Source organism: Mixophyes fleayi, chromosome 3 (assembly GCF_038048845.1).
Source record: "Mixophyes fleayi isolate aMixFle1 chromosome 3, aMixFle1.hap1, whole genome shotgun sequence".
Taxonomy (NCBI): Eukaryota; Metazoa; Chordata; class Amphibia; order Anura; family Limnodynastidae; genus Mixophyes; species Mixophyes fleayi.
The window spans coordinates 23,274,658-23,286,945 of NC_134404.1; the positions used below are offsets into that span (position 1 = coordinate 23,274,658).

Below are 12,288 nucleotides of genomic sequence, written 5' to 3' on the forward strand. Positions count from 1 at the left end.
ACCTATTTATGAGAAATTTGCAAACCAGTATTATAATAGCATACATATAACAGACACACAAGTACGTCAAAGCCAAATGGACATATAATTTGCACGGTATGACTGAAACCAGCATTGGTACATTCTATAATAAATAACGAGGATTGAATTTCGATTCCACATTTTTTTGGCCAATATTTCTGAATGTTGGGAGAATCCAGGTCCCATGTCTATTTTAATGGGTACTGAGTGTACAAATCTGCATTCCTCAGTAACCAACTCAGAGATGTTTCTGAAAACCGGTGCACGGATATTTTGCTGTAACCCGTGGTAACCAACCGATGTTTGCTAAACTACCAGAGAAATGTCAGAATCTGAATCATTGCACTTTTATTTTACCGTTACCTGTGCATCGGTTCTCATAGATATTCCCCGAAAAATCCGTCCAATCTGTAATGTGCAGAATAAAACTAATAGTGCACCCAGGGTGAGAGAGAGTAGGCGCTGTGTGACTGTCCACTCGTTATATATAAAACATCACCAAGATACACAGTAGAGCTGTTTTCCTCTATTTGTGATTTGTGTATTTTTAGTACGGTGCCAAATTTGTCTAAAAATCCTGTGTGCTAAGCCTCCCTCGCCCAGCCCGGTGATTCACTGCCCAAGAATGATTACATTTCTCAGCCACGTCTGCTGAGGATATAAACCTCACGCCTGGATCCTCTCTGGTTACTGCTAGGAAGAATTGGGGGAATACCGGAAGGAGATGATCTGTCCTGGAACACTGGGGCAGAGGAAACCGTTATAGCATTTCTATTATTACCTCTAACGATGCTGGTTGTTGCTTGTACACAGTAATGTGACGATGTAACATTAACACTTGTGATGTGGATAATGTTCTGTGTGAGCTACACATTGTGGTGATATCGCTTTCATGTCTGATTACACAATACATGTAATGGGTGGACGGGCCTGGTCAGTAATTTCGGCTAATTTATTTGTTTTGTTTTATTTTGGCTTATCTGGTTTCCAAGCAATAAGAACTGGACAAATCAGACATTTGGTGGTTTGTTGTCTTTTGCTGTTGGGTTGTCATTGACCAAACTAGTTCCTACAAACAGCAGCGGAGATGAGCAGAGTACGATGTATGAGCAGGTTCAGAGATTGTGGGATCTTATAGATCAGTATAAGATGTTAATATAGTTGCGCATATTGGACCTTATTCACCAAGACACTTATCTGACGATTTTGAGGGTATCGTTTGCAAAATCATTCTGCACCTGAGCTCAATTTTGAGCTTCATGGCAAAGGCTGTGAATACTTATGTACATGTGATTTCTTAGTTTTTTATTTTTAATAAATTAGCAAAAATTTCAAAGAAACTTTTATCACGTTGTCATTATGGGTATTGTGTGTAGAATTTTGAGGTAAAAAAAGAATTTTTTTCCATTTTGGAATAAGGCTGTAACATAACAAAATGTGGAAAAAGTGAAGCGCTGTGAATACTTTCTGGATGCACTGTATCCTGAGATCCATGCCTTGAATCCGGGCGTACATAAAGCAGGAATACGTGAGATTTAAACCAAGTGCAGGTTGCACTCAGGATATGTGCCTTGATGAATCATGCCCATTGTGTTGTAGGCTAATTGGTATTGACGATAATTTGATTAAAATTGATAAGCAGAATGCAGTGGGACGATGAACACTATTGGTCTGTGTGTGTGGTCACCTGACTCTAGCCGGGCAGAATAATTGGTCAGGGTGATATGGAGACAGATTGGCGATAATGGGGCCTTGGCTCATCTAACAAGGAAAGGATTCTTCACATTGTGTGTCTGTCAACCATAGTGATTTTACTGAGTAGCACTGGTTACAACACGAGGCTGGATTAACAAAGCTGCTATTAGAACTAGCTTTGTGGTGCAAATTTAAACGGTTTTAAAATCTCCCCTCACCCACTCCATCTTACTCACAGGGGCGGATTGAATTTGGCAGAAGGGGCCGCGATGTGTGTCTGGAACAATCCGCCGAGACCCAGCGTTTCAGAGTTTATACAGAAATCTCCGCTTGTTTCCCTCCCGTGTCCCATAGCGATACGAGGGAAAACGAGAGGCGATTTCTGTACCATATTAGCCGTTAAAATAAGCAGTCGGACATTGAGGAGTTTAAATGCGCCTCACGGCTAATTGTATCTGCCCTACAGAGCTTTGCCCTACCTACAGTCATCCTTGGTTGTTCATTTTCATATTTCAAAAAATAACGTTTTTTTAGGAAACAAATTATACCAGTTGAATTCTGGACTTTGATAGAGGTGCGTTTCCCATCAGAATCTTTCTGCATCAGTTGGACACGAGCCTGACATCGCTAATGGGGGGACCCTGACTAAATCCGTGGTTCCCCACTTTCCTGCCCTCACTAACACATCACTCATCTTCTGATATACTCTGTGCTGCTGGGGACTCTGCTCCTTCCACTAAATAACTCTCAGTCTATGGCTTCCTGCTGCCTCCATTCCCCTCCTCACATCATGTCACTGCCCCTGTCACATGCAGCTCTGTCCTCACTAACACATCACCCATTTCCTGATATACTCTGTGCTGCTGGGGACCCTGCTTCTTCCACTATATAACTCAGTCTGTGGCTTCCTGCTGCCTCCATTCCCCTCCTTACATCATGTCACTGCTCCTGTCACATGCAGCCCTGTCCTCAATAATAATCACACAAGTGTACAAGTCACTTCCTCTCAACAGACCAGCACACCAATCTTCTGAAATAATCTGTGCTACTATGAGCATTCTGATGCTCTGACTAGTTACACTGCACTACAACACTGGACAACCGAATGACCACAAATTCTCTGGCTCTAGTCCTTATGTAATGCATTGAAAAAATATGTGATACAAAATGTTGAAAAATAAAATAATTGTAAGTGTTGGTCTACTGAGCGCTACAGCAGCAGAAGGTACAGACCCCATTTAACTCAAGATACAATGGCCTGCTTTGTGTTTTCAAACTATTTAGGTAAGGTCGAGGAGCTCCGATGACGTGACTAGGGCTTGTTACCGTATCACCGAATCAGAGGGGTCACTCCTGGGATGCCTTCGTATGAGGGAACTTTATAATGCTATCCCAGGATAGCTCTACCAGAGCAAGAGAATTTAAAACAGTGCTTCATTATTTCATCCTGTCATCCTATTGAGCTGCCATCTCTCTTGCCAAACTGTCCTACTCCAATGATCTTATCTCCTCCAAGTCAATAAACCCGTTGCCTATTTTCCACCATCAACTCCCTTCTCTGCCCGCCGCCTCCTCTCGCCCTCACCGGCCATGACTTTGCTTTTTACTTCAAGGGAAAAATAAACTCCATCCGCTATATCTCCTCCTTACAGCTCTCCCGTCGCCCACACTAGCCAACTTTACAGCCACTCTGTCCACCTTTACTCCTGTCACAGACTCTTAGGTCCTTTCACTCCTTCTTTTCTCTTCTTCCTCAACCTGTTCTCTCGACCCTGCTCCATCCCACCTGCTCCACTCTCCTTTAACACTTGCAGTGACCTAGGTCGCTTTTTCCACCAATCTCTCTCTACAGGCATCTTCCCTTCTGCCTTCATACACACACTCCTCACGCCTCTCCAGCTCTGCCCCATATCACCACTCCCATTCCTTTCCAAACTTCCTGAACCATTTAACTTCTTGACCAACCGTTTAACACACTTTCTCACTGATCACTCCCCATTGATCCCTTACAATCAGGCTTCCACTCTCTCTACTCCACCAACACAGCTCTCACCAAGTGACTAATGATCTACTGTTGGCCACTTCTCCCACTTTGCTCCTTGATCTCTCTGCCGCTTTTGACACAGTTGACCATCCTCTACTCCTTGACAATTTCACTCCCCACATCCAGTCCCTTACCCATTCCTGTCATCTCCATCTTGGCAACATTGCTAAGATTCGCCTTTTCCTCTCCTTGGATACCACCAAGACCATGATCAATGCTCTTGTCATCTCCCGTCTTGACTATTGCAATCTTCTCGTCTGACAAACTTCCGTCCCCCCTGAACTGAGTGCTGAATGCGGCATCGCAACTAATCTTCATCTTCTGATGTTCCTGTCTGCAAAACCCTCCATTGGCTCCCCGTTCCCTCCAGAGTACAACTCACGTTGCTTACCCTCACTTATAAAAGCCCTTTACTGCCTCCTCTTCCTACATCTCTAAAGTTGTCAAAAATACTCGCCCACCACTTCTGTCAATGACCTTCTCCTCTCCCCAACACCTATCACATCTTCACTGCCTTCAGGACTTTGTCCACACTGGTGCCCACATATGAAACTCCCCATGCCGCCCAATCATGGCTCCCCCCATTTCAAATGTTTCAAATACTCCCTCAAAACTCCTATTTTAACACTCACCTACTCGCCCCATCCTAAGGCAATTCCATTCCTCACACTTCACCTCTCCATTTCTCTCCACCTCTCTTGTCTCCATTTACTCCCCACATCCTCTTCGATGTTCGCTCTCACAAGTTCGGCCCCTCTACGCTCCTTTCTCCTCGTCCTCTTTGTAACGTTTCTTTTGTTCTAGTTGTGTTGTCTTATGTTGCTGCTTTCTCTATAGACTCTTGTATTCATTTTCACTGATTCTATTGTCTCTCCTGTCCTTTACTTATCTATTGTTTTTTTTTACTTTATTTTTTGTTGTAACGTGTGGTGCTGCAGATTCTGTGGCGGCATATAAATAAAAATGATGATATAGTCCTGAGCCTGAGATTGTGGTACACACTACCCCACCACACACAGGCCAGCAGCGGGTACATGCTCATGGATGCCTTCATTGAGTGCTTGTACTTTGCATTTTAATTAAAGTTAGTTTACCCTACAGAATGGCTGTCTCCTGTAGGTGGGATAACCCATATTTGAGGGCTCTGTCCTGATCAGGACAGCACTGTCCTGAGGTCAGGAAGTTGGGTCTTGTGTTCCGTTAACACCTGGAAAGGGTGCCGCGTGTGTGCGCAGTTGAAGGAGTGTTTTCATTTGAGGGGAACGGGGCTGGAGGGTGGCTCAGTGCTCTGTGAAGCGCTGGACACCCCCCTAAGATACAGCTGTTTTTAGTGCACACGTCTCCGCATTTTCCATAAAAAAAAAAAGTTGGGAAGTCTGTTTTGTACCCTAGTGAAACGACTGATTCCTAGCGATCTGATGAAAATGGTTTACTACACAAAATGGCTGCCTCCACTAGGTGACGGGTGCACTTTAAAACTGTGCATTATTCTTAAGAGCAGTATAAAGCCGTAAGCCAGCAATGGGCAACAGCCAGCACATGGGGCCTTCACCTGTGGCCCCCCCAGCTGGCTGCTCCAGCCGACGTCTGTGTCCCATGACTTCCTCCGTACAGTATAGGGAGGTCACACAGCACACCCGGAGGAGAAAGGCGTGTACTGCGTTGCCCGTCCTTCCTCCGTGCGGACCCTATTTCACGTTACCTATCACTGCTCTAAGCTGTCTCTCTCTTATCTATGTTATATATATATATATATATCTATTATGCACGCAGCAGCTAGATTGATTTTACTTGCAAACCGTTCTTCCTCTGCTGAGCCACTCTGTCAGTCTCTACATTGGCTGCCTGTATTTCAACGAATCCAGTATAAAATTCTTCTACTAACATATAAGGCCATCAACAAAATTGCACCGACATACATTTCCTCACTTGTCTCAAAATATCTCCCAACTCAACACCTCCGTTCTGCACAAGATCTACGTCTCTCTTCCACTCTCATCACATCCTCCCATTCTCGGCTACAGGACTTTTTCCGGGCTGCACCCACTTTGTGGAATTCCCTCCCTCGCACAGTAAGACTTTCCTCTGGTCTTCAAACCTTCAAGCGTTCACTGAAAACCCACCTCTTCAGACATATTCCTCAACCACCATCCTAGATTACCCTATTACCACCCCCTACACTGATAACGCAAGACAACAACCATCTGACCAACATTGGTACACACACAGCCCACTCAATACTTTTACCTTTGTATTCTAGCATTCTCCATTGTGCAATATGATGTAGCACATGCCCTTGTGTTTCAAGCTCCCATTGTCCCATAGATTGTAATCTTGTGAGCAGGGTTCTCTTACCTCTCTGTCTGTATGTATTACCCAGTATTGTCTTATCAATATTTGTTCCCAATTGTAAAGCGCTACGGAATTTGCTGGCGCTATATAAATAAATGTTGATGATGATGATGAGATATATATATATATATATATATATCTATATCTATCCAGTAGAGGGAGCTCTAATGCAACCATTGAACAAGATGCACATTGGCAATCTGTTACTAGTCAGATATGCAGATTTTAGGACAGGGTCACACTCATTTGATTTACACAGGCAGGTCTGTAACAAGCCCTTTTAACTGTATTTTTATTATGTTCGTACTTGTTTGTCAGCATCAACTTGGTTCTTTGCAAATGTATTATAAAATACTCCCAATCATGATTGTGATGAGCCAAAATCCAGATTTCCAGACTAGAAGTCGCCCCTTACAATTGAATTCATAATATCCTCAGTACAAGAGATAGCGGATGTTTACTGAAGCACTAAACCGTCAGTGGTATTTGTTCCCGTTAGTAACTCACAGCCACCTCTTCTACCATGAGCTGGGGCTGGCGTGGAGAGTCCCATGGTTCCATGGGATGAAGGGGGTTGAATAGCCTGTAATATTCATAGTACATGTGGTCTTCTGTGATTCTTACTTTACATCAAGTGCTGAGACACTAACCCTATTGTACTGTATTTGTCTGACAACATTAACAGAGGATATAATAATATTCCTGTTGCAGGTATGTCTAAGCTTCTGTAAAGGGGTTATTAGGTCTGCTTCTAGTCCTCACCACATACAAGAGAGCAGGAAACCACTTAATAGCCTCAGACACCCTCCTGTCAATACTAATTAGATGTGATAAATCTTCATACTTGCCGAATTTCGGGGAGTACTCCCGGACTAGTAGGCAAAGCGGCAAAGCTCCAGCATTTGCCTAAATGAAGGAGGCGGGGCTCATTTGCATCACGAAGCTCCGTCCCCTCCATTCAATGCCGTGAATTTCGCCTTTTGACAATGTCACCACGCCCTCCCTCCTACCCCATGTCACATGACTTAAAATCGTAAAAGTTGGGATGTATGTACTGCTTTCATTATAAGATTGTCTGGAAGTATGGTATAAGGGTCACAATGTTGGGGTGTTCAGGTAACAATAAAACCCAGGAAATAGGACAAAGCTAGGAAGAGGGCCGACATAATGCCAAATGACTGCTGATTATATATAGGTTATATAGAGAGATACAGTAGAATGGGGTGCAGTATATTTATTTTAGGCACCATCCAGCCTGAGGTCAGACTGTCTAACAGTTGACAGATGTCTTACCCCAGTGCTCTCTCTCCATCCTGGGCCTGTGGGTGTAAGTGTCTCTCCAATGAATTCATCACCTCACAGGGAAACTGATCTTTGTGAGCCTTCATGTAGTTTAAAACATATTCGTCCGCGTCTGTGATGGTGAATCGGTATCTGAAGACTGGACAAAGACAGGGGTTTAAACAGACATCCCTGGACTGAGATTACATCTTTGTAACTGAAGGAAAACAATGGTACCATTGTCAATATAACAAACAAATCCAACTTTATATAACAAAACAGAAATCTTCCATATTTTCCAAGCATAGTTTGTACACATGTATTACTGCTATCTGCTAATGTGACAGTAGTCGCTGACTAACAGGGTATGAGGGTCACCTTCTACGACAGCTCCAATGGTAAAGTCCGCCGGCCCGTAGTACACTGGGTTGTCAATTGTGGAGCCGGGCTTGAGAACTTTGATCCTTTCTAGGAATTTCCCTCCGATGATTCCGGAGTTCCGGATTTGGGGTTCGAATATGCTAATCATATCGTTGGACAGGTAGTAGTGCAGGATAAACCGTCGCCCTTTGTCCACTGGATTCATGGAGTCCTGGGGAAGGAGAGATCCAGAATCATGTGATATAAAGGAATTCTGGGAGAACACTGACCCGTTCTATAGAGTTCAAGAGAAAGAGGATGAAACATATAATAGAGAAGAGAACCTACACTTTGACTTTAACTTTTAAGGTTAGTGAGATTAAACGTCCATGTGGTTGTTCTCTTAAATCTCTGATGTGTGGTCCTAGACCAGGCCTGTCCAACCTGCGGCCCTCCAGGTGTTGTGAAACTACAAGCCCCAGCATGCTTTGCCAGTAAACAACCTGTTGATAGCTGGAAGGGCATGCTGGGACTTGTAGTTTCACAAACATCTGGAGGGCCGCATGTTGGACAGGCCTATCCTAGACAGACCTCCCTAATCCCAGAATTTGGTTCTATCTCATTTGTCTTTACCCCCTATTTATTGCTCCGTATTATTACTGCCTTGCGTTTTAAACATTGTTTATTTTATATAGACAATATCAATCTATAGGGTAATAAAACAAATAATGTACTGAGTTTTCTGGTTTATCTTAAATCATTCTAAAGTAGCACTGGGGTATGTTACTAACTTAGTTATGAGTCCAGGGGCTTCCAACTGTGAACTTCAACAAAACTCAAATTTAGGACAGAAAGAGAATGAGAGAGAAAGGGAAAGTGTGTGAGAGACAGAGACTGCATGAGTGATAAAAAGAGAGAGAATGGAGTGAGAAAAAGAGAGAGTAGAAGAAAGAAAAAGAGGGAGAGAATGACATAAAGATAGAGAGGAGAGATAGAGAGGGACAAAGAGATAGAGAGAGATTAGCTGCATCTCAGAAGTCCTATGTTGTGTCGGATCTGATATATAAATCATACTTGCCAGATATCCTGGAAAATGTCTAGTAGACTCCCGACTAGGGTAGGTCTCCTGGACTCCCGGGAGAGTAGGACATCCTCCCGCATCCTACCCTAGAGAAGTGGGTAGGATTTGGAGCCTCCCGGGGAATCGCATCATTTTGGCCCAACATCCTGCCTTAAAATGACTGGTTTGCCTCATTGCGTCATAGGATTGGGACCAAAATGGCACGACTGGCCGATCCCCTGCCCCCACACGACGCCCACCTCTCCCTCGGATCTCCCGGAGGATAACATCTAAAAGTATGGCACGTATGATATAAATATCCTTATGGAGGGTTTGGATGCTTGTCAATTAATCTCTAATGTAAGATGTTTCTGAGTTGAATACAGTGTTGTATAAAACGATGATAAGTCTCTTCTTACCAGAACGGCTGCATATCGCAGGACTTTGTGGTCATTCTCCAGCATCTTTATCACATCCGTCTTGGGGGGCTTGGGGACCAGAGTCAGGCAATTCTGAAGGGAATCTTCCAGCAAGCCGAAGCCATTGTAAGGAGGAATCTCCTGGTGACGCAGGATGGAGATTACAGACAGTGATCACACAGCTGGAGGCTGCTGGACTCCTTCACACTTGTAGCTTATAACACTCAGTGTATTTCTGTACTATTTAACTCATGAATGTACGAAACCTTAAGTCATTTAGGTTTCTAGTTGTTCAGCTATGTATCATTTTAATACAGCCGTGACAGTATATTACATTTAGTATACATAAAGGGAGGCATTGAATCATAACTTCACCTTTGTATCCAAAATTCTAAAAAGTAATCACCTTACATTGGATGGTTCCTCTGTACTGTTCATGTGACGTTGGGGTCCCTGGTTAAATTGGGTCCCCATAAAAGAGGGCATGATTTGGAGAAGACAACAGCAGAGAGACTGTGACGACGGACAATGAGGTTTGGCCCCAGGGGTGGAGATGATGCGTAATTAGATATAACTCTCCAATTTATAATATTATATTGGTTTCACGGTCTGCTCCCACTGAACAAGAAGATTCATTCTCTGGTTTCAATAGCGCAGCCAATTGGTATCAGCCGCACGAGGCAGGAACAGCCATCTCTTAGAGATCTACAGATACCAGCATGCTTTGCTAAATAGAACATGCTGGGATTTGTAGTTCACCAGCTGCTGGAAACTCCCAGGTTGTCTATCCTGCAGTATGTCTCTGCATTAAGCCGCGAGCGGTGGGGTCAACACTAGAGACTGGTATAAAGTGGGAAGTCATGTCTGAGACGGGGTCTGCAGAGTGATGTCTGGAAGGGATGTTTGGTCTGGGCCCAGGGTTGGTTGGGACATGCTGCATATTGAAGGATATTTCAATGGACCTTTTGAAAAGTAGCCCCTTTGCCCCAGGCACCTTGAATGCCATCAGTCGGAGGTTGGCATGAGCTGTAGGGCAGAGGGGGCGGGTCACTGAGCTACCGGCATTTATTTTCCTTTAAAATGTTCCTGATTGGCTGCTGAGCCGCGTCTTGTCCCCCCTCGTATTAGACGCTTAATATATAAACCAAATAAACACATCACCAATGGCTCTCCATTATATTTTTGTAAGCGATATATTTAATTTTAACTTCGCACATAATTGCCTACTTTGTTCTTTTCCATTTCACAGCTAAGAGGAGGAATGAGGATATTCCTGCAAATTAAGATGTATAAATACTTCTACATAAGTCCATAACATAATACGAAGATCCTGGTGTATATTTACCCGTTTCACTTCCTCCTCCTCCTTCTTCTTCACGTCGACCGGTTTCAGCTCCGAGATCCCCAGGTTCTCCCGATAGAAGTCTTTAGTGTAAGCGTCGCAGTCATACAGGAAAATCCTGCGCCCCATTATCGTGATGTAGTTGCCCACAATGAAATCCTTGGGTGAATACCACTCGATGACCTCCTTGTCGGACATTTCCAGGACACATTTTGGGAAGGTGTCTGTGTGAACAGAATTCCATGTTATTAGTGCGAGCAAAGGACGGAACAAGAAATTGCTGGGTTCCGTAGTTAGATTTAGAAGCGCCCCGAAACTTTCTAGTTAGTCCCCAAATCTTATTCGTCACTAAAGTCAATGTATTCAGGTGAGGCAGTGATGGAAAATTCACTGACAGAATTGAAAAATTGATCGGACGCCTTCCTTACAGGAATTAGGATCTGCAGCTATAAGTAGAATACATTATGATGAAGTGTTTTGGAGATTTTATCCAATTGCCATTTTTGCTGCATAATAGGTGCTATATATATATAACTTAACAAATAAATGTCTTTTTTCTGCCATACTATTTAATCAATGTCCAACACATTCTATAAATCTATGCCCACTCAGCGTTGCACATCCAGAAGAGAACAACACATTATACCTATCTGTATAATATATTGGTCAGGGCCATCTTTTCCATTGGGCAAGATGGGCAGGTGCCCGGGGGCCCCACGGTCAAGGGGGCCCCATAGGCAGGGCTCTTAATTAGAATAAATAATCCTGCAAAAAAAAACCTGCATAAAAAACCTTCAAGGGTCTCTAGCTCTATACATCTATATATATATATATATATATATATATATATATATATATATATATATATATTATATATAGGGGCCCCGGTGCACTGCTTTGCCCGGGGGCCCATAATGTTGTTAAGATGGCCCAGATATTGGCCGCTGCTTATAATTATACTGGGAGCTGTGTTTGATAAAAAAAAGTGAGGATATTTGGTGATGTGTAGCACCTCCTCTGTACCAGCAGGTGTCGCTGTTGCTAATGCGTCTTGCGAAGAGCAGAATATTGTCAGAATGGAAAATTCTGTAATGAAATACTTTGCAATTTAGAAGTATATTACCAAAGTAAGTTATAACCAGAGTGAGCTGGAAATAAAACATAATGTTTAGTGATAGCCACCACTGCTCATACTCATTTACATAAAGATGACGCCATTGTTAGTTTGCATGAAGACATGCGCCTATCCAGAACCATATACGACCAGCCAAAAGAGTTTCTAACAATCGAAAACCTAAACACTGAGGGGCTCAAATAGAGCTGGATTATGTTTGTTTCGCGTAAGTACTGTGCAAGTACACCATAAAACAGTATGCAAACAATTATATCCAGATATTTGTGCATCTTACACGTAGAACTCCTTATAATGGGAGAGACAGAACATCATCATCACCATTTATTTATATAGCGCCACTGATTCCACAGCGCTGTACAGAGAACTCACTCACATCAGTCCCTGCCCCATTGGGGCTCACAGTCTAAATTCCCTAATATACACAGAGAGAGAGAGAGAGAGAGACTAGGGTCAATTTGTTAGCAGCCAATTAACCTACTAGTATGTTTTTGGAGTGTGGGAGGAAACCGGAGCACCCGGAGGAAAAATACGCAAACACGGGAAGAACATACAGACTCCACACAGATAAGGCCATGGTCG

The 12,288-nt window shown here is 43.3% G+C and overlaps 1 protein-coding gene across 2 annotated transcripts in view; it reads right to left on the reverse strand.

The window, feature by feature from the left end:
• The window catches only part of EFHC1 (EF-hand domain containing 1), a 45,331-nt gene that overhangs the window by 624 nt on the left and 32,419 nt on the right, over positions 1-12,288 (reverse strand). For both annotated transcript variants that reach the window (XM_075200482.1, XM_075200481.1), the window contains exons 6-9: positions 10,578-10,798; positions 9,233-9,373; positions 7,772-7,985; positions 7,406-7,553 (exon numbers count right to left, since the gene is read on the reverse strand). In XM_075200482.1, coding sequence (XP_075056583.1) covers positions 7,406-7,553; positions 7,772-7,985; positions 9,233-9,373; positions 10,578-10,798 — 724 coding nt within the window. The remainder of the gene's footprint in view (positions 1-7,405; positions 7,554-7,771; positions 7,986-9,232; positions 9,374-10,577; positions 10,799-12,288) is intronic.